The 23,377-nt window shown below is 36.9% G+C and overlaps 1 protein-coding gene across 1 annotated transcript in view; it reads left to right on the plus strand.

Moving 5' to 3' along the window:
* TBCK (TBC1 domain containing kinase) overlaps positions 1-23,377 on the plus strand; it is a 267,622-nt gene that overhangs the window by 65,847 nt on the left and 178,398 nt on the right. The window contains exons 5-14 of the mRNA XM_036764745.1: positions 856-929; positions 8,151-8,292; positions 10,290-10,350; positions 12,448-12,509; positions 12,877-12,938; positions 15,180-15,328; positions 17,323-17,461; positions 18,951-19,050; positions 21,955-22,004; positions 22,230-22,359. Of these exons, the coding sequence (XP_036620640.1) occupies positions 856-929; positions 8,151-8,292; positions 10,290-10,350; positions 12,448-12,509; positions 12,877-12,938; positions 15,180-15,328; positions 17,323-17,461; positions 18,951-19,050; positions 21,955-22,004; positions 22,230-22,359 (969 nt within the window). The remainder of the gene's footprint in view (positions 1-855; positions 930-8,150; positions 8,293-10,289; positions 10,351-12,447; positions 12,510-12,876; positions 12,939-15,179; positions 15,329-17,322; positions 17,462-18,950; positions 19,051-21,954; positions 22,005-22,229; positions 22,360-23,377) is intronic.

Here is a 23,377-nt window from a genome sequence, read left to right on the forward strand (position 1 = left end):
ACTTGTGAAGGTTAGAGTTTTATTGCTACCCAGAAAAGACCTTCATGCTCACACAACACAAGAGGGTGCTGCAAAGCTTAATCACTGGCTTAATACAGTCTTGAAAACCAGTCATTTCCAGGTGAGAACCCAGTTTCAGGTTTCAGTTTACAGTTTTAGGGAAATAAAAATTCTTATTGGAGGTGGGCACATGACATCCCCACCAGTGAGTCCAAAAGAAAATGGAAAATCTTTAAGATCATGTGGTCACAGATTAGAGATCATCTAGTTCAGTTGCTTCACTTAAGAAATGTGGAAATTAAGGGGAACCCAGGTTCTCTGACTACAGCTAGTGTTCCCACTGTATTTATATTTCTCTATCTCTGTCTATACAGAGAGAGAGAGAGAGACACACACACACACACACACACACACACACACACACACATACACAGGCGAGTAGGTGTGGCAGGCCTGTAGTCAGTAAGACTCATCTTCTTGATTTCCAATCTGTTCTCAAACACTTAGTAGCTGTGTTACCCTGGGCAAGTCACTTATCTCAGTTTCCTTATATGTAAAATGAGCTGGAGAAGAAAATGGCAAAGTGCTCCATATCTTTGCCAAGAAAATCCCAGATGGGATCACAAAGAGTCAGACATGATTAAAAACCTCTCATTTGGGCATTTTATTTTTTACAGCATATCTGAAAATTAAACTTCTATGGCTTGTTTTGTTAGACTTGTGAAAAATAGATGAAGTAGTTTTTCTCAATTGACCTGTTGGGGTAGTGGTTTCTGTGGGTTTCATCTATCACATTATTGGAATTTCCTGGGCTGTTTTTTTTCCCCCAAAATTTCATCTTCTTTTCTCTTATAGGAACATATTAAACTGGCTAAATTTGGACTTTACCACATGACAGCTCATGGCGTTGATGTTGATTTCCCAATAGGGTAAGAATAAACATTTTACAACTTTCATATTTCAGCAATGCTATACCCTTTCTATGTTTGTAAATAATTTTTAAAGGATAATGCTATTTAACAGTTTTATCCTTATTTCCACTTGTCATCTGTTTCTCAGTAGATGGATAGCGTCTTCCTTCCCAAGTCTAAGTCTTTCCATATCTCTCTAAATCTACCAGCTCATCGTTTCCTATACCACAGCATTTTGACCCAATCACATTCTATCTGGGAGATTGTCTATGAGAGTTTTTTCCCAGTTTCTCTGCATTTCTCCTATTCTTGGCTACATAGGTTTCATTTATAAAGTAAAAGCTTAATTTAAAATGATAAAAATGATCCATTTTATACTTCAACATTGCTCTTACCTTATAATACGGTTTAAGGTCTGATACTGCTGGATCTATTTCCTTCATATCTTTTTGCCTGGTTTCCTTGAAGTTCCTGATCCTCTGTTCTTCCAAATGAACCCTGTTATTGTTTGTCTGACTCAGTAAGATAATTTTTTTAGTAATTTAATTGAGATGGTTTTACATAAATAGATTAGTTAAGTAAAATTGTCATTTTAAAAAATTGTGTTAGTTTTACCTACCCATGCACAATAAATATTACTTCAGTTGTTTAGATCTAACTTCGTATAAAAGGTATTTTTTGTTTATATTCGTGTATTTAATGTGTCTGTTTTGGCCAATATACTCATTTTTTTAATACTGTCTAGTTATTTTATATGGCCTAAAACTGTTGATTAATATGACTGATACATAACTCTTTAACAGTAGAGGACAAACTCTTTAACTGTCTCCCTCAAATGTAAATGCATTTTACAAACTTTAAGGGGATATATACATTTTGTTGTTTTCAGTCACATCTGATTCTTTATGACACCTGACTTAACCAGGGTCACAGAGCTAGTATGTGTCTGAGGCCAGATTTTAACTCAGGAAGATGAGTCTTCCTGACTCCAGGCCCTATACTCTATCCACTGCGCCACCTAGCTGCCCCTGTTTTGTAGTACTAGCTATCATCATTATTATTATTAAGGATACCTCAATTTTGTCTATATTCTTTTTTTTTTCAGAGAAAAATTAATAAATATTTCACAATGCCCTAGAAACCAGCAAATTCTGGCCTTCTTTAGACTGGCAAGAAGAGCTTTACAGAATTCCAGGCAAGCATTCCACAACAAAGCCTCTTGCAATGATGAATAGGTCAGTTTCATTCAGTGATAGAGCAAGAAAATAGACAAGGATCTCACTAACAGATACTGCATGTGCATAAAATGTGCAGAGCAGAGCTAAGTGGGACAATGCATTTTTCCGCCTAGGGAGTTTGAAAATTGAGTCCAACTCCATTTGAAAATTTAGCCTCCTGTGTATTGCTACCACTAAGGGCTTTGAATTTTCATCATATCATGTTTGACTTGAATTTTCATGGCATTGACCAGAATTTTTTGAGAAGATCTGAGTTCAAATTTGGCTTTAGACACTTACTAGCTTTGTGATCCTGGGTAAGTCATTTAACCCTGTTTGCCTCAGTTCCTCATCTGTAAAATGAACTGGAGAAAGAAATGACAAGTCACTCCAGTTATCTTTGACAAGAAAACCCCAAATGGGGCAATAAAGAGTAGGACATGATTGAAATGACTAAAGAGTAATACTGTATGTATGTACACACACACACACACACACACACACACACACACACACACACACAGAGGCACATTTTGTATTCTATATGATGTATGTATGTATATACAGATGTACAAATAGAAGGGAGGGAGAGGAGATAATGAAAAGGGCAGCCTATGAGAACCCAAGAGCCTGGTCTTTTGTTTCCACAGGGAGGTTTGAGTAGAATTTCAGTGAAAATCAGAGATTATAGCATCAAAATCCACACCTAGAAATCTAAATGTAGTTTAAGAAAATAACTTTTGCCATTTCAACTATGTAAAGGAACAAATAAGCCTCCCAGAAATACCATCACAACTATATTTAGTTGAGTACATTTTTACGAAAAATGTTCAGTTTCTGTGTCTCACTTTTACTTCACCTGTAAAATGAAGGCATGAACTTGGTGGCTTCTAACTCTATATTTATGGTCTTGTGATCATAGTTTATATTTCATTCTAGAAACTGGGGAGCTATCGACATTTCTTAAGCATAGGGATGAGGTGGTCATATCTATGTCTTAGGACTGTCACCTTCGCTGTTACATAGAGTATAGAGAGTATCTGCTACTGTTTATCCTACGTTCTTGAAGAGGATCATGACACCAGGGAGATGATGCCATGACATGCCAGTGAATCAAATTAAAGTGAGGGAGGGCTGTGCAAAGTCACTGGCCTCACTTTCTCCTCAGGAGCCTTCAGGAACTGGAGATGGCCCACGATACAGTGGGAGACCTTGGCCTTTTCAAGCTAAGGTCTTTAACAGTCCTCAGTTTGACTGAGGCAGTGCCCATTCAGTGATTAAGGCTTAGTAAGAAATGAGGCAAAGAATGGCCTCTTTAAGAAACAAAAAAGATCTGGAAGAGGAAGAGACTGAAAACAGGAAGACCAGTTAGGAGGCTTTTACAAGAGAAGTCATGAGGGCCTGAACTAGTATTATGGATGTGTGGTTGAAAAGATAGGGATGGACGTGAGAAAGATTGTGCAGGAAAAGCCAACTAAACCTGGTAACTGATTGCACATAGAAAGTGGGGAAGAGTGAAGAAGTAAGAATGACTCCAAGCTTGCACACTTGTTTGATGGTTCCCTTGACCGAAAAGGGGACTTTAGGAAGAGTGAATTTTAGGGGAAAGATAAAAGATAAAAGTTCTGTTGTAGACATGTTGAGTTTCTGATGCCTGCAGGCTAGGTGCAAATGTATAGATTAGGAAGATCTTTCTACAGATGATCATCATTCATGTACCACCCCCCTAATCATGGGCAAACCCAGGACTCTGTCCTGGGCTTCTTCTCTTCCTTTTCTTTGTCTCCTTTTCTTTCTCCTTGTCTCCCTCTCCAGCTTCCTTTGGAAAAGGAGTAGGAAGGGGAAAAGCTTCATTGCATGTAATCATTGGCTCTGAGATACCTTGATAATCACTTTCCATTTAAGCTAGTGATGTGAAAGGTCATGGTGGACTCCAGCTCTCCCACATAGACATAGAAGCATCAGTGATCCAGAAGACCAAAGAGATATATCAGTCTGCTGCTTCTCCCTCCAGCCCCAGAGAGCACCAGAAGATGCCTAAGATTGTAGGCACTCAGAGAGGGGTTACAGCCTAGGAAATAAAAGCCAGGGAAAACTCTGACAAATGGTCTGAAGCTGCAGGTTAGAGGGGGCCTAAACCTAGCTGGATCTCCTAGTAACTGAAGCCTGTGGTGTTCTGATCAGGAACATATCACGGGGTTCAAACCTAGCCCAATCTTGCCGAGCCAAATTCACATAGGTGAGTACTTTGAGCAGAGTTAAAGGGCAAAGTGAAAACAAAAAGTCCATTGTCCACTCCCTGAAGGAAAATCCAATTGAAAATACCCTGACACATCATAGGCAAAATTTATACCTTCCAGCAAAAGAAAAAAAATTACTACAGGCATCCAGAAGCAGAGTTTGAGCATCAAGGAACCATAGTCAGGATAACCTAAGAACATGGTGCAACTACAAAAAAAAATCGACAATGAAGACTAGCTTAATATGCAAAACAAAATATTATTCTACAGAGGTAAATACAGGCCATTAATAGAAGAAGTGATTTATAACACTCCTGATAAAAAGACCAGAGGTTTGAAACTTAAATACAGAAGGCAGGAGAACTCTAGAAAAGTAAATAAATTCTACCAGTTGTAAGAGGCTAAATGAAGATGAAATTGCTTATGAGCTACTAGGGAGAAAAGAAACAAGTGCCCCTTTAAAATAAAAAATAAGACATACAAATACAGGGCATGATTGGTATTTTGTTCTTTTGTGTTATTTTTAAGAGAGAGAAAAAAAGGAAAGAAGGGGAAGAATTGAGGGGAAAGGGCACAGAATTATTTTTCAGAATTGGAGTGTCCAAGAAGAATATACAAACAAACAGAATGGGTGGGGGAATGGGCAACTTATTTTGACCCAATAGGACAAAGAAGTGTTAGGCAGTCAAAGAAACGTATGAAATGCAACAAGACAACAGGTAGACACAAGGAGAGAGGAAGAAAGGGTTTTAAGGAGAGTGGAATTGCGGTAGGAATTGTCAAAAAGCAAAACAAACTCTACCTTTCGAGGATCATAAAGAGAGATTAAAATGAGGAAAGGAAAGTATAGAACCAGTGCTCTGGGTCTGAGTGAGGTGTATAGAAAAGAAGTGGAAACCAAGTGGGTTTCCCTCAGTAGGGGAATGATAGAACAAATTATGGAATATGGATTTAATGGAATATTATTACAGTATAAGAAGTGACAGAAGAGACAGACTTAGATAAACTTGGGAAGACTTGTATGAACTGATGGAAGAGTGAAGTGAGTAGACCAAAATATATAATAATTTCAGTTTTATAAAGGAAAACAACTTTAAGAACTCTGAATGGTACAATCATGACTCCAGAAGCTTGATGGTGAACCAAGTTTCCCAAAACTTAGCAGAGAGTTGATGGATTGGCGATGCAGAATGAGCAAGATGTTTTTTAGTGTCGGCCATAGATATATTCTACTTGATTATACTTACTTGTTAGTAGGAAGAACTTTATTTTTGTGAGGGGGATAAGTGTAAAGAATGAGGGAGGTCTGGTAGCGAAGCCAAAAAAAGAGTAATGAAGAAGAGAAACAAAACACGGAAGGCATATATCTAATATATACTTTAAATAACAAGTTGCATGTAATTGCAATAGATGATTTATATACAATCCTTTTTTCTTTTTGTATACAGAAATGTTTATTGATGTTTGTCAAGTTCCTATTTAAAAAGAGAAAATTTAAAAGCAAACCTTTAGGAAAGGACTGATTTAAAAAAAACAATAAACTTTAAATTTCCCTCTCAAAGTGCTTTAGGTTTTAACGGGACCAGACAGTGAGAAGGAGAGGAAGTGACTTGCTCACAGCATACCAGGCAGCTTGAAGAATTGAACCTGAATTTAAAATTGGAAGTGGTAGAAGGGGTCTTAGGTTACCTCGAGGTCTAGCTTCCTTTGAAGTCTGAGACCTTTAGTGTCGCCCCAAAGTATCAAAGAGCAAAACATGAAACATTATCCAGGAGAAGTAAAGTGATCAAACAGCTGAGGCATGAGAGAAAATATTTACCCCAGAAGAAGCTTGCCGTTGGTTCAAAAAGCAAATTTTAAGGAACCAAAAAAAAAAAAAAGTAAACTGTTAACATCTGTTTTAGGGCTCTGAGCTTTCATTTCAACTGGTCAAGTAGCTAAGTATACTGTTAAAACGCCAGAGAGAGATGATGAAAGCCTGTGTTCTATTCACCCGGTCAGTTGTACTCAAAGCCATTTTCTGCTTATTGTCGTTGCTTGTTTGTGAGCTCCTTAAGAGCAGGGACTTTCTTTTGCCTTTCTTTATATCCTCAGCACTTAGTCCAGTACCTGGCACACTTAACAAATGTTTGTTAACTGCCTGCAGTTTAAAAGAAAAAAAAAAAAACAAATCAGGAGCTGGCTGAAAAAATCCAGGACTAAGAACATTGCCAATTTGTATTATTTTAATTCATCCTCATCCTAAAAGAATTAGTGTTCCTAGAGCTGGGTTATAGTGTCAATGTTCACTTCTTAAGAGGTCACTGGTGAAAAGTTTTTGAAGCAGCAATGCTACCATGCTATTCATTGGATAATAATGTTAGTAGAGTGAGAAGGAGCCTCAGAATTTATCTTGTTCAACCCTCTCTTTTTACAGATGAGGAAACTGAGTCTCAGGAAGGTTTAGTGACTTGCCTAGGGTTGCACAAATAGTGGATATCAGAGGCAGGCTTTAAAACAAGGTCCTCTAATTTATCTTCCCATTTTAATCATCTTAAGGCCATGTTTGGGCCATGTCATCCACCATCTTTTGTCCTAAGTCGTGACGATTTGTCTCGCCAATTATATATCACATATCCCACTGGAAAACTAATGGCCCACTTGGGATTGGTCATTGTTTTTACCATACACATTTACCAAAGCTGAAATAGTATATCTGTAACAAACTAGAGTAACAGATGGCTAATTTGCATTTCTGGAAAATAGAAATAAATTGGCAAAGTAATAAATTGGTATTTTCTTAATTCTAAAATTTTTTTAAAAATAATTTTTTCTCATTTGATTTTGCTTCATTTTTCTGTATAGATAAATAGCATAGGCTGCATTACATAGAGGAAGGGGAGAGAGGAAGAAGCAATGACTGTTTCCCAGGAACCACCACGTCATTAAGGCATCTGTAATAGGTATTAAACAAGGGCAGTTAGGTGACACAGTGGATAGAGTACCAGGCCTGGAGTCTCAGATGCTTCCTAGCCTTGTGACTTTGGGCAAGTTACCTTACCCTGTTTGCCTCAGTTTCCTCATATGTAAAATGAGCTGGAGAAGGAAATGGCCAACTACTCCAGTATCTTTGCCAAGAAAACCCCAAATGGGGTCACAAAGAGTCAGACACCACTGAAACAACTGAACAGCAACAAATAGTTGCTGATGTTGTTGACTAGCAATAAATGAAAAAAGAGCATAAACGAACTAAAATATAGCAGAGTAAAATTGTATTCTCACTCAAATTAACTAGTTCTTGTGTCTGTGTATTAACTTAAAACTGTGCTAATTCCACTTCTCTCTAGAAATCTAAGTACAAAATTCTCAAATTCCCCTGTAACTAAGGTCGGATTACTTCACAAAATATGGAATTTCAGAGTTCCAAGAGGAGATAAATGATAAGGTACACTTTAAGCAATATTTTAAAGGAGAAAAGATAAGACAGTGAGAAAGTAGCCATTTAAAGGAAATGGGAGAGGCAATTAGAGAAGAAGTCAGGAGGGAAGAAAAAACAAGGCATTAATGAAGAGGAAGAGGCGAAGAATATGAAAATCTTTTTAGGCCTATAATTGCTTTTGGAACCCCCAGGAGGTAGGCCTCTCCCAATTCCTGTGGTTGGTTCACAATTCCTCTTAGCAACAGCTCTTGCCAAGGCCATCTTGTTTCTGAAACTTCCTATGTATGCAGTAAGAGTGTATTGTTTTATCTTCCAGAGTTCTTGATCTGCCTGCAGTGTTAGTCACATTAAACTCCTCTTGTAGGTACCCATCCTACCTGGCACCTGAGGTCATTGCACAAGGAATCACCAAACCCAGTGACCACACACCAAGTGAAAAGCCATTGCCTTCTGGCCCCAAATCTGATGTATGGTCTCTTGGAATTATTTTATTTGAACTTTGTATGGTATGTAACCAGTGGCTGGGTTAAAGAGTCTAAGGGGACTACTAGACCAACGAAAACAGTTTTTATAGATTTAGGGATAGTATTTTTGCAGAACAAGTAGTATAAATCTGTTTTCATTTCCTGCATATATAACTGAGGAAAATATCTTATTTTTAAATTGACTCTACTTAAAAAAAAACCACATAATTTTTATATATACCAAGTTATTTACACTCAGGGTTTCCCAAAAGTCTCTGCAGTTTTAAACTAGTTAAGCCTTAATATTCACTGTTAATTAATAAATAATATCTAATTAACTGTTAATCCTTAATGACTAATAAATTACTAATATCCTCAGCTTTTAAATTAAAGTTATTAAAAGCCTTAATAAAAGCTTTAACATCATTTAAGCATTAATACTTAAAACTGCACTGAGACTTTTGGGATAACCTGTCTTTGCACCTCTATTAGGAATTCTTGAAAATACTTTGAAAATATTATCTCATTAATTCTCACACTTTCTATGTTGTGGTGTAAACTGTTACTTCTTTCATATTACAGCAGTTAAGAACCACAACTGAGAAATATCGATCCATAATGAAACTGATTTTTTTCCCCAGTTAGTTGTCTTCTGAATCTTTTGTATAGTGCTCGATTTGAGATTGTTCTACTTTATAATTCCAAGTGGTATTAATAAACCTTTATTTCCTTAAACTTCAGGGAGCCCTACCTCCTTGATAATACTAATAAGAAGAATAACTCATATGTATATACTGTTTTCTGTTTTGTAAAGTTCTTTATGTACCATGTCTCATTTGATTTTTAAAATGATCTTGGGCATTATAAATTGCTAGTAAGTGCCTGAGGCATGATTCATAACCATCTCCCTGACTCTCAGGTTCAAGTTCAGTCCACTATCCACCTTGCCACACATAGTGGCATAATGCCTCCTTTGGGGTTTTTATTTTTATCTTTGTATCTACAGCCCCTAGAACAGTCCTTATCAAAGAGGAGGCACTTAGTAAATGCCTTTTGGATTGGATTGGATTGAATTGGGTCCTCTTTCCACCAATTCCTTAGATGATGAGCTTCTTCAAACTTACCTAGTATGATCCTTGGATGACAAACATACAGCTTATTAATGGTTGGTACCACAGATACAGGAAGCCTTCTCAGCGTGGTAGGACCTACTAAATCTTCCATTTCCTAGCATGGCCTTTGGAAACTCAAAGTTACTTCCATGGCACAGTGAAGAAGGAAGAGGTCAGAGAATCATAGAATCTTAAAATTGGAAGAATCTCAGAGGTCGTCTAGTCCAGAGGTGTCAAACTTGGGGACTGTGGACAGCAGATTAAAATGTCATTGGGAAATGTTTGGCAAAATAAATAAAAATACAGTCTAACATATAATGTTAATTCATGGTTTTCTAAGTCAATATGTGGCCTATAGGGATCCTTATGTACAGTGTAATGGCCCCTGTTTCTATTTGAGTTTGGCACCACTGGTATATAGAATACCCAGGTGAGAAAACTCCCTCCACGAATTTCTCTGAAACTTAGGGTCTTAGATTGTTTCCTAGAGCACTGAGAGGTTAGGTCACCTGCCCAGGGTCACACAGCCATTATGTCTTAGATGTGAAACTTGAACCCAGGTTCTCTTGGCTTTAATAACTCATCTCTCTGCCATCTCTCTATTCACCATGCCAAATTGTTTCTCCATTTTTTAGCATCTTATGTCAGTTTTTTTTTTAAAAATATAGAAATATTACTTAGATAGTATGTGTTTTGTTATCAAATACAAGGAGATCTTAAAATATTTAAATTGTATTTTTAGTTTGGCTTTAACTGAATTTAATAGGGGGGATGGGGTAGTAATAGGAAGCCTAAGCAGAAAAAAAAACTAGAGTTAATACCTCTGTTAAAATTATTTTCTGTTAAAAAACAAAAAAGGCTTTATTGGGGAAAAAAAGCAACAATTTGTTTTCATTTTCTCATCTAATAATTCATTATTTCATTTAGGGAAGAAAGCTATTTCAGGGCCTGGATATTTCTGAAAGGCTAAAGTTTTTGCTTACATTAGGTAAGTCTCATAAATTTAATATCCTATCTTTTGTTCATGAAGTTACTGCTCCTGACTTGTGGTGCTGTGCTAAGAACACTGGATCAGAAGTTACCAATCCTTAGTTAAATCTTAATGTTAACATTTACTGTATGACCTGTGGCAAGTCACTTAACTTCTGTAGGCCTCAGTTTCCTTCAAGCTGTAGGCCTAAGAACCTGTAGCTTGTGGTAAGTATGTACTTAGAGTCCTTTTCCTGTAGGAATAAAGAGCATTCCTCTATTGAAGCATCTGTGTTCTTTTTCTAGTGTACGTAACATGTATATGATGGCTTGGAAGAGTTGGAGATATAATTCTTGAGTGCCTCAATAGTGCTTCCTTAAGCATCTTGTCTTATTACTGACCAACAGTGCCACTGGAAATTGACCCAATTCTAGATAATGATATTTATGCACCTTTTTAGAGTTTGCAGAGTACTTTTATATATGTTAACTCATTTAATCCTCACAGCAGCCCTGTGACATAGGTGCTCTTATCCCCTTTTTATAGATAAGAAAACTGAGCCATCAGCGGTTAAGTGACTTGGCCTAGAGTCAAAGAGTGGCTGGGGCAAGATTTGAACTCAGGTGTTCCTCACTCCAAGGAGTGTTCTAATAATCATTGTGTCACCTAGTTATCCCACATAAATAAAAATGAATAATATATTGATAATAAATAAAATGATAATGAAATAAAATAAATTAAAAAATCAATAATGAAAAGTAAATTCTCTTCACTTGAGTCACGTTGTGCTTTGGACTATATCTCTTAATACTATTAAGACCACTGCCTCTCTGGTTTGAACAAATATGATAAAGAATTAATATGGTTATCCCATATATTAGGGTCCTTAATCTGTGAGAAAGGTTCATTTCCCCCCCATATATAGCGGGGCCACAATTCACATTCAAATTCATATATGGATAAATGAAAAGAGAGTACACAACCAAAAAATAACCAGTAGACAGGCACTGATAAGGTGCATACATGATCACATAACAGATCTATATCCCAAGTCCAGAAACGGGTTTAGGGTGCAAGTCACATAAATAAAATTGAACGAACTTGATCTATACTTAAATCCAAAGGTTTATCAGAACCACTGTCTAACATAGTCTGCAGTCCCTGGTTCCGTCCATTGGAAACATCTTAATAATTCCCAGGGAAGATGACTTTCTGGGAAAGTGAACAGGGAAGGATGCCAGGAGTGATTTAGGTGATGTAAACACAAAAAGATATTAATTTTTTTAAATGTTTCAGGGGAAAAAATGCCATGCTTTCATTGGTTCTGATTTGTTTTGGGGGGTGGGGGAGGGCAAGCCCCATGACCTATGATTTCATCAGCGTAGGCCGTGAAGGATGAGGAAGGTCCCTCTGCCATTACAGGTCAGCGTCTTTTGTCTGCTTGCTCTGCAAATTTTAGAAAATTGCTGGGGTCCCAAAGTTCAGTAATTTGTCTGGGTTCACACAGCCAACATGTGCCAGAGGCAAAACTTGAATCCAGGTCTTCCTCGATCAGATTAGAGAAGGCAGAGGAAGGGAATGAACATCGACATAGCTTCTACTATGTGCCAAGCACTGTACTAAATAGTGTACAAATGATATCTTATTTGATCCTCACCACAACCGTGTGAAGTAGGTGCTGTTTGTTATTACCCCTGTTTTGTGGTTGAGGCAAAGAGGGGAACGTGACCTGCCCAGGGTCCCATGGGTAAGAAACATCTCCACTGTGCCACCTAGCTACCCCCAGAGCACAAAGCAGAAGCCTGCTTCCGAGTCACTTTCTTGCACTGCCTCAGTGTTAAAACTTTTAACCGTACATACTTGGATTGAACCTACACTTTATAAGAAATAATTTGCAGTCTTCATTTTTTTAAGTAATAGAATCAGAAGGGAAAAGTTAAAATCCTAAGAATTTTAATATCCTGTACTATGTAATAGACTAAGTTAAAACACATTTTTTTTAAACACAAATTTTAAGATACAAGAGGGCCTGGTGGCTTGTAATTTTTTTTTATGCATGTCTTTTATGTGCCTTAATAAAGTTTTGTTTTCATTCTCATGACTTTTCTATTCTAGGTTGTATGGATGATACTATAACAGTCTTGGCTGAGGAACATGGTTGTCTGGACATTATAAAGGTTAATAATAAGCTTATAAGTAAAAGAGATTCATTTAACATAGCTTGTTAAAAATCATGTATTAGTTTCAGATATTTCTCTCATTCTGCTTAAATAATTCAAACACAATTTCTTAGGAATAAGTTAATTTCCAATAACACTATATTTTAAAACTATTCTTACTTTAGTTCCATGGTTTCCCCCAAAACCTATTGTGATAATCTATTTTATTGTGAATGTGCACATACACACATATACAATGTACAGAAAATGAGTAAGCTGGGTTTTTCTTTCCTAAATTAAAAACCTCTGTTGTATGAAAAGAACCCACCTAATATTTAGAGTAATACAGAACTTCAAATAATCTTTTCCTCTTTTTGTTTTCCAGGAGCTCCCAGAAAATGTGCTTAGTCTCTTGAAGAAATGCCTCACTTTTCACCCTTCTAAAAGGTTAGTAACTCTCTTCAGTTTCTCCTGACAGGGGCCATATTAATACTACTGATTTAGGACTTGATATTGAGATTCATGGTGGACACAAACTTATTTTAGCAGATTGTCTTTTCTTTTGTGGAATAGAATTATGAGCTCATATTTTTGTACTAACACTTTAGCGTTTACAAGGCTGTACCATCACTGAAAAGATGTCTTTGGAGTAAATATTTGGCATATGGTATTTCCTTTTGAAGGTAGCAACATACCTCTTGTTAACAGCAGCATATCTTTCACCTGTTTTTCTGCTTTAGTTTTTATATTGATTGATTACTTAGGAAACAAACACCAAAATGGAATTAGGTGACTGGAAGTAATGAAATTATTCCTTCACGTCCAAGTAGAGTGTCACCTAAACCATCACAGAAGGGGAAAGAGAGAGCAGTGTCAGGGCAGCTAGGTAGCCCAGTGTGTTTGGGCCTGGAGTCAGGAAGACCTGAGTTCAAGTCCAGCCTTAGACACTTATTAGCTGTGCGACCATGGGTGAGTCACTTAACCTCTGTTGTCTCTGTTTCCTCATCTGTAAGAAGGGGATGATGACAATAACACCTTCCTCTTAGGGTTGTGATGAGGAACAAGTGAGATAATAAGTGTAAAGCCCTTGGCACAGTGCCTGACACACAGTGAGCGCTATATAAATATTAGCTATCATCACCATCATCGGTGTTGTTATTATTTCCAAGATACTTTTGAGCATCACAACAGGAGACTTAGGAATATGAAAGGTAGCCAGTTAATGATGGTTTCGATCTAAAAAGAATTCTTAAGGTCTTGGTAATTCTGGCTCTCTCACTAGCTAGGGAAGTCATTTAACGCTCTGGGCTTCATTTTCCTCATCCATAGAAGGAGAGAGTTAGGCTAGATCTCTCAGGCCGCCAACAGCTCTCAACCCTATGGAGAAATGTGACCCTTGACCTGATTGCTGTAGATATCTGTGGGATCTGTGGGGTGTTCAGGAGGCCCAGCACCTTTGGTGTGAGGGCCGAAGAGCTCTTTTCAGGGCTGCTTATCCACCTTCTGTGTCCACCTTCACCCAGCTCTCACCTGTAGCTCCAAGAAGCTGTAGCATACGCCATGGCCACACCCCAGCGAACCATCTCGGCAGATGGACTAAACCAGGTTGAGGGTAACCAGTGGACCTCAAACCCATCAGTGAGTTAGGGGGATGTCTGCCCAAAGAATGTGAAGACTTCCCCTGGTGGGATGGGCAGATGAGAACAATTTGTTCCGAGGGCTATGAAGGCAGCTGAAGTGGGTGCTGTGGAGCCCTTAGAGCTTGGTCATACATTGAAGATGTCAAGGTCATCCACTGCATCTCAGGTCATCACCAGTGGTCCTGACTTTAGTCCTACCGCTGGACTTTGATGACTGGGACAAAAAGTGAGGCTGAGGACTTTGTGCTACTCTGCCCCACTTAAATCCAATTCACGCACAAGTCAAAAGACACCTCCTCGTGATGTCGTTGGTTCTCTTCAAAAACAGAGGACGAACAGCAGCAACAGACGTTTGTGCTCAGCAGCATCTGTGTTGTTTTCTGTGAGTGTCAACTTGATGTCAGGGAAAGACTCTGGATCTCAGTCTACTCACGGCTTTACAATTTAAAAGCTCTTTTACCTTGGGCAGATCACTTGATCTGTGAAATGGAAATAATACTTTATCTACTTCACAGTGTAGCTAGGAGGGTCCAATGAGATAATACACATCATTAGTGGAAAGCATTGTATAGATGTAAGTTGTTATTATTTACTTTAATGTTTCAGATTTTCTGCAGCACTGAGAGGTCAAGTGACCTGCCCACATGTGTCAGAGACAGCACTTGAATTCAGGTCTCCCACATTCTGAGGCTGGCTTCTGAGGCAATTCTCTAAATCATAGCTTGCAGAGCAGGCATTGATTTGCATTAGAGAGCATCATCACTGAAAGTTCCCTCCGCTGTTGAAATGACATGCTAGCACTCTCTCCTATCCTCCTCCTCCACAAACCCCAAATACTTCAAATTAGCCTGCCCTCCAAGTCTTAACAGGCTGTCTTTGTGAGTTGCTGTGGCCAAAACAATTCATCACCTGGTGCCCCACCTTTCAGAGATCAAGTTAATGAGATAGTCTGAAATTGTAATTATTTTGCTGAAATGTATGCTCTCCTATTTCAGGAATTTTAAAATGAATTTAATTTTTACTTTGTATTTTAAATGTGTCTTTCAAGGCCAACTCCAGATGAGTTACTCCAGGACAAGGTGTTCAGTGAAGTGTCACCTTTATATACACCCTTCCACAAACCTGCCAGTCTGTTCTCATCTTCTTTGAGATGTGCTGATTTAACTCTGCCTGAAGACATCAGTCAACTGTGTAAAGGTAAGGCATGGAGAAAAAAATGATTGGGGCCTCTTTTAAAGAAGGAGTGCTCGTTTCTGTTTTTAATTGGCCAACCATATAGAAGCGACTGTCCATTATATTAATGAGATTTTTATGACTAGTTAATTATTTGGAAATGGTTATTTCTGGAGGTGCTTATAATATGATTTGGACTGAGATCTGCTAATTGCCAGTGAGCTGAGGCTTAAATTCCTCCTGTTTCTGCTTGGAAAAAATCTCAGTGCTCATATTAGAACCTAGGTCTCTGGATCCCTAGTATAGTATTCATTATACTGAATTTCCTAATAATCAGTCAGTCAACAAGCATTTATTAAGTGCTTATTATGTTCTAAGCATAGTGCTAGGCTGTAGAGATAAATACAAAAATGAAACACTCTTGGCCATTGAGGACATTAAATTCTACTGGGAAAAACAAAATGTTTCCACATTAACAGATACAAAAACAGATTCAATATAATTCATGGCAGAGAGATGCTAGAAGCAGGAACATCTGGAAAAGTTATGCAAGGAAGGTATTTGAAGGAAGACAGGGATTCTAAGTGAAGGAGATGAAAAGAGAATGCTTTCTCAATGTGAGAGAGCCTGTTCAAAGCAGTGGAGATGGGAGATTGAATATCTTGTAGGAGGAACAACAAGAAAGCCAGTTTGACTAACTTGCAAATACATGATGAGGATTAGTGCATTATAAGGCTGGAATGGTATTTGGGGGCCAGGTTGTAAAGAGCTTTAAATGCTGAGTGGAGGGAGAAGTTTGTATTTGATCCTAGAGGCATCAGGAAGCCATTGGCATTTATTGAGAAGAGGAGAGACAGTGAGAAATGTGCTTTGGGCAGGAATATTACTTTGGAAACTATGTGTGTAATAGGTTGTAAAGGGGAAAGGCCAGAAACTGGGAGTCCGATGAGGAGGCCATTGCAATAGTCCAAGCAAAAGGTCCTAAGGGTTTGGACTTGGGTGGTGACCATGTGAGTAGAGAGAATTGATGCTGTGAAGGCAGAAATGGCAAGATCTGGAAATAGAGTGGCTTGGTCTGGGAAGGGAGAATAGGGAAGTAAGAGTAAATTGAATGTCATGCTGAGGTTATGAAACTGGATGCCTGGAAGGATGGTGGTGTCCTAGACAGATATAGGGAAGTTTGGAAAAGGGAAGATTTTGAAGAGAAAGACAATGACTTTTGTTTTAGACATTTTGAATTTGAGGTGCCTATGGGATATCTAGTTTGAAATATTCAATATAGTTAGTTGGAGACATACAGATTCGGGCTTGATATGTAGATTTGGACGTCATTTGCAAAGAGATAATAATTAAACTCGTGGAGCTGACATTATTAAATGAGAAAATATGGAGAGAGAAGAAAAGAGGGCCCAGATAGGGCCTTGGGGCATACACATAGTTAGTGGGCGTGACATGAATCCAGCCCCACGCTGTATCCACTGCACCACCTAGCTAGGTCCACTTAATTGGCTGTTTCATTTAATCATTTTGCAAGCATAATGCTTCTCAGGGCACGCTTTTGAAATCCCACGCTCATCTCAGGGGGGTTGTATGTGCTGAACTGGCAAACAGATTTCCAAAAAAACAAAACAAAAAACAAACAGAAAACAGATTTCCTGGAATGTAGTTTTGGTTAATGTATACTCCGTTTACCAATGAAGTAAAATATACATTTTAACTGAAATGGACAACACTTATTTTGTTCATGTATTTCTGGGTGGTTTGCGTTGTATTTCTGGGTGGTTTGGCATGAAAGAAAAATTCAGATACCTTTTCTTATAGAAAACTAAAAATCCACATAATTATTCTGTCTGCTTCTGACTCGTGGTGCTTAAATAGTTTAGGTTTTCCTAAAGGAAATGACTACTATTTAGTTGGTATGCACCTTTAAGAATGTCAGATGTATAATCTTCATTGTTTGCTTGCAATAACAGGAGAAAGAAAATTATAATTCATTGTCATTTGACTTCTATTGATAGATGCTGACACTGATTACCTAGCAGAAAGATCAATTGAAGAAGTCTATTACCTCTGGTGTTTGGCTGGAGGAGATTTGGAGAAAGAGCTTGTCAACAAGGAAATCATTCGCTCCAAACCACCTATCTGCACCCTCCCCAAGTAAGGAAAAGAAAAACACTTTGGGGGAATGGAATGGGAACGTGGGAGTGACACTTCCATAAAACCTTTGGTATATTTTTTTAAGTGTTCTGACTCAGTAGCTATGGGAAGCAAGTGGGAGTTAACACCAAGTTCAGTCAGGAGCCAAAGTCTATAATCTCAGCATTCCCATCAGTATTTCTTGTTCTTGTTTTATTTGTAATTATCATCTTTTTAGGAATGGCTTCCCTCTCTTGTCTTGTTATCTTTGCTGAATTTAAATCATGATTATAAAAAACATGCTTATAGGAATTAATATTAACGGTTGAATCAGGAAATAAACTGCCTGGCACATAGTAGGCATGTAATATGCTAGTTGATTTGTTGGGAGAGAGAATGTAATAACTCTTGATGAAAACAGGATGCTGATGCAAAAATATTTTTTTTTAAATTAAATTAGGTTAGCAGCCACATCATGTTTATTTTAAAGCCTATCGTTATTGAGATTAAATCCACAGAACTACAGAGATTTACATGCTGTAAATTGGGAGGGAAGTGGTAAAAGCAGGGAGCACTATACGTGAGAGCAGTCACAATTACCTTCCTAGATTTTGTTTGACCCATTCCATTCCCACCTCCAGTTCCGATTGGCAAACGCTATCTCTTGAACAATAGAACGTACTGTCAAAATTAGGCTGAGTAATTTGAAGCATCTGATGAAATAATCTCCATTTCAGTGATATTTTTTCCCTCTCTTTTTGTCATAACATGTTAAATTATTAGCTTGGACCTATCAGTGTTTTTCCATTGTTTTTCATTTGAATTGACTTCTAAATAATTAGTGTGGGTAATGTTCATTCATTTGCAAAAATAAGTACTTCTGTATAGGAAATTCTTTAAGAAGAGGATGTGAAGAATGTTTTGATTCTGAAATACTTTTCTAGTGAACTCTTTAAAATCTTAAATAATATTTTTGATTGTTTCTCTACTGCAGAGCTTTCTCATTTATCTTCATTGCAATAGTTTCAGTGCACACATACCAGATTTCTCATTATTATGGTACAGATGACTTTCCTGTGCAGGTTGAAATATCCTTGGGAGTAGTTTTAGCACTATACCCAAAAGAGCAGTGGAAACTTGCCCTCTTGTATTCCTTCATGTGCTGTTATTTTAAGCTTGAATGTGACATTCACAGTATAATAAAAGGGTATTTCAGAAGTCTAATGAAGCTTTAAGATATGGAGGCTTAAAATTGTACCAAGACTTTTGGAACACAAAGGGATCTGAAAAACCCGATATACTTGACCTCATCTCACCCAGGAGTGAGAGATTTCACACCAACTCACACCCTAAGCTCCTTCTTCTTAAAATTATTTTTCTTTCCTGTTTGGTGGAGCATATAGTGATGTTCAGTTTGAGTTTACTTTATAAAAAAGCAGCAAGTTGACTTTAATAGGCATTTTGGACAATATTGCTAGAAATCTCAGTTGTGCTTGTCTTTCTTTTTTAGTTTTCTGTTTGAAGATGGTGAGAGCTTTGGGCAAGATCGCGATAGGAGTTCCCTTTTGGATGATACCACTGTGACATTGTCTCTCTGCCAACTAAGAAATGTAAGAAAACAGTTCTATGTTGACATTTTAATTTAGATGCCATATTAAAATCTATTATCAGTAGATTTTTATCACTGTATAGTCTTATGAAGTTGGGTTGGGTGATTTAAGTGACAACATATTGCTTTTTAAGTCAAACCACATTTTAACCACATTGTATGTAGAATGTTTTGGGAGGAAATACTTTCTCTTATTACTTGAACATGGAAAGTGTGTGGGGCTTATTAGGATTTTATGTTTGTCAAACAAAATTATCTTCTTTAGTAAATGAACTAGTTTAATTAGGGAAGTGTCTGCTTCATGATCTTCATACTAAGATAATGAATTCAGTTTATAAATCATATCTTGAATTTAATTCAAATACTATTTTTAAATGACTAAGCATGTAGACCAAGACTCCAGTAAAAATAACTTGAAATATACCCTGAACAGTTCTTCATAGCCATCAAAGAGGTTGACATATCTGAATTTTTGCTTTTAGGCAGCAATTTATCTAAAGTCTTTATTTACATACAAAACTGGTCAATTACAGGTGTCATCAGTAGCATACTGTCAGAGTTAAAGGGCACATTTCTCTTCAGTGAATTGCTTATGAGTCTAATATATTTTGTAATAGGATTTATTTAGGTGTTTGTTGGGAAGTATATGTTTGAGAAAACAAAATATATCAATACATTTTTTAAAAATCTATTAAATGGAAAAAATAAAGTATGCACTTGGTGTACACATATCTGAAATGCATATATGATTTTAATTGCATTTATTGTTAGTGCTGAAAAATCAAGTAAATGGTAGTTTTTTATTTATTTTGTCAGTCATAATAGCTAAAATTATATCAGCCAAGATTTTTTTAATATCAGCCAAGAAAGTCATGTCTTTCTGGGCAATTTTTAGCCATGTACTCTACCATAAGAGGAGATAATAGAATATAACTTAAGAACATAAAAACTAATATACTCTAATGGAGTAGGAACTCACACAGTACAGTGTTCTGTTCTTGACAGTGATTTTGTGAGAAACTACAGCAATTGGTTAGAAGCTATTGGTTTCCAAGGAGATAGTCTTAAGTTGGAAAAAATATAAGGGTAAATTGCAGAGAATGAAAATGCTCTTTATGTAAACCATAATAATTGATTGAAAGGTAAATAATTTAGTCAATCAGTTGTTTTCCATTGTACCTATGATATACAAGTCCCTGTGCTGAGATAGAAAACTTTTAAAAGATAAAGTTCTTTTCCTGGAGTAGCTTACAAGATAGTTTGGAAGGTAAGATACAGATATGTGGAAAGATAAGTTACATTATAAAGCAGAAAATGAGATACAGAAATATGAGAAAACTGGTTTTACTGATTTTTTTTTCACTGAATTAAAACCGAATGTTTTAATTTAGATATAACCTAAATTTCTACATCAGCCTCCAATTTCCAGGTTCAGTAGCATTTCTATTCTTGAAACCAAAATCTATTTTTCCTAAAACTGAGGCATAAGTAAGTTGACAATATTTTAAAACCCAGTATAAATTTACATGTGAATCATTACATTAGCATGCAGAAACCAAGTAGTGTTTTATATAGGTCTTCTAAGCCACAGGCCTGGCTTATATAACAGATGTGTACCTTCTTAATGCATAAGAACATGAGCAATAAAAACTTTTCTTCTTTCATTAATTAGAAGTTTTTTAACCTATAAAAGGATATATTCCTATTGGATTCTATGCAGACTAGGATAAATGGATAGAGCTTTCATTTGGGAAGGAAATACAGGTAAATTTTTAACTAATCTTTTAGGCAACTTCCAGTATTAGTTCAGAGAATTTTCCTTGCTTTGCCTTTAGAATCCTGCAAACACCCTGAAAGGAAGAGTGCCTACATTGTGAAGACAGGATCAGGGTAGAGGGGGAGGCTGAGTGCTGGCTCAGGCCCCGGAACAGAAATCATTCTACTCTCCTGTTAGGAGGGCAGACTTCACAGTGGGGGGCCGCGGACTGCTTAGAGCTTGTCTGTGGGCCTCTGCTACTTCCCCTACCATGCTTTTGAAGAATCCTTAGAGTTCTGGTTGTTATACTGGGCGAAAAGTGGAATTCTAACGACTTTTGGTGAGAAAATTAAAGACAGAAAACTGATTTGCACCTAATAATAGCTAATTATAATAGCTAGTGTTTCTGTAGTGCTTTAAGGTTTGCACTGTGCTTCACAAGTACGTCATTTTATCCTCACAACCACCTTGGAGGTAGGTGCTATTATTACTGTCATTTTACATTTGAAGAAACTGAGGAAGACAGACTGTAAGTAATTTGCCCAAGGTCATTTTTGCTAATAAATGTTTGAGGTCAGATTTAAACTCAAGTCTTCCTGACTCCAGGTCCAGAACCCTATCTACTGTGCCACCTAAACTGCCTCCTTTTGTACGTCTTAATTTATCAGCTATTTGCATCCCAACATGTAAGAAATGCCATTTACTAACATGGTTAGCTCTTCCTGAATGTTAAAGCAAGAAAAAAAAAATCTGGCTTTTGCTTTAAATAAAGGATGTTTATAAAAAATAGTCAAGTTGTATTACAGCTCCTTTTATTACCTTTCCACATATGATTTGGAAAATACCTTATCTTTTTATTTGGTTTAAAAACTAATACTGGTTCTTTTATATTGTGTTTGGCCAAACGTCATAGCAGATGGCTAACACTGATGGGATATATTGAGAGAAATCCATCACTTGGGGCTGAATGCTAACAACCAGAGGCCTGGTGTATGTACATGCTTACAATATGAAAGAATTCTTGGATTCTCGTTTATATTGTAGTGTATATATTTCATTCCTTCCTGGCGATGCATTACTTTTCCTATGTCGATCCATGTTGAGGCTTCAGATGCTCATAAATATATATATATTTTTTTTAATTTGCAGAGACTAAAAGATGTTGGTGGAGAAGCGTTTTACCCCTTGCTTGAAGATGAGTAAGTATATATTGTCTCTCTGAACATTTATTTCTTCTTTGGTTGTTTGTCTTACAGTGGAAAGCAGTATCTGTGGTCAGAACTTTTGGTTTGGTAAGTGCTTTATAAGAAGGAGAGAATCTTCCAACCATAGGCATCGTGATAGGTTTTTGTTTTGTTGGTGGTTTCTTTTTAATCTGTATGTTAACTTTTAGTCATTCTGCTGCTTTTTTTCTCTTCTCACAGCCAGTCCAATTTACCTCATTCAAACAGTAATAATGAATTGTCTGCAGCTGTCACTCTTCCTTTGATCATCCGAGAGAGGGACACAGAGTACCAGCTCAACAGAATTGTTCTCTTCGACAGGCTCCTGAAGGTAGGGGTTCTCTAATATTGTTTCAGTAGGTTGTATCCAGTCAGATTTCTCCTTTAGTTCTTAGCAGATATTGCTACCATTTGAAGCTTACGTCTTATGATCCATCTTCAGTTCAGAAAAGAGTAAGCGCTGACTGTATGCAAGCCACATCTCTTGGGAGCTTTGTTTTAATCAATAGCTGTATGAGAGGGAAAATGTATGTGTGTGTTTATATGCACACATATTTTATATATACCTATGTATGTATTTGTGTGTATGTGTATGTATTGCATATATATGTATACATACACTATATATATATAGTGTGTGTATATATACATGTGTATATATGTATATTTATGTGTGTTGTACATCACACATACACACATACATTTTCTCCCTCATGCGGCTATCAATTAAAGCATATCTCTCAAGAGAATGCCGTGCATATAGTAAGTGCTTACTGTTTTCTGAACTGAAGATAGATCATAGGAAATGAGCTTCAAATGGTAGCAATATCTCCTAAAAATTAATGGAGAATTCTTTTTTCATATTTATATACAGTATGTTACATATTATATATTAAAAACATAATACACACACACACACACACACACACAGACATACAAACATGTTCTTCCCCGTTGGGTTGTGACCTTCTTACGGACAAGGACTGTCTTTTGCCTCCTTTATGTACTTAGCACAGTGCCTGGCACATCATAGGTAGGTGCTTAATAAATATTGATTGATTTTCTGTGTGTGCGTGTTTGTGATTTATGATTGATATGATATGATATGATTAATGATGTTTATTGATTGTGTGTATACATATAAGTACATTTAAATATGATATATATTACATATATTATTGTTATACACTATAAAATGTATCATATATTAATATATAGTAACATATAAAGCTATAATTATGTTTCTATATATATATACACATAGAAAATCAGTTCTTATCATTCATGGTAGTTATAGTCTATAAAGTTGCTGCAAAGCCTAAATCAGCAAATACTGAACCAGTTGCTCC

The sequence above is a fragment of the Trichosurus vulpecula genome, chromosome 6 (assembly GCF_011100635.1).
Source record: "Trichosurus vulpecula isolate mTriVul1 chromosome 6, mTriVul1.pri, whole genome shotgun sequence".
Lineage (NCBI taxonomy): Eukaryota > Metazoa > Chordata > Mammalia > Diprotodontia > Phalangeridae > Trichosurus > Trichosurus vulpecula.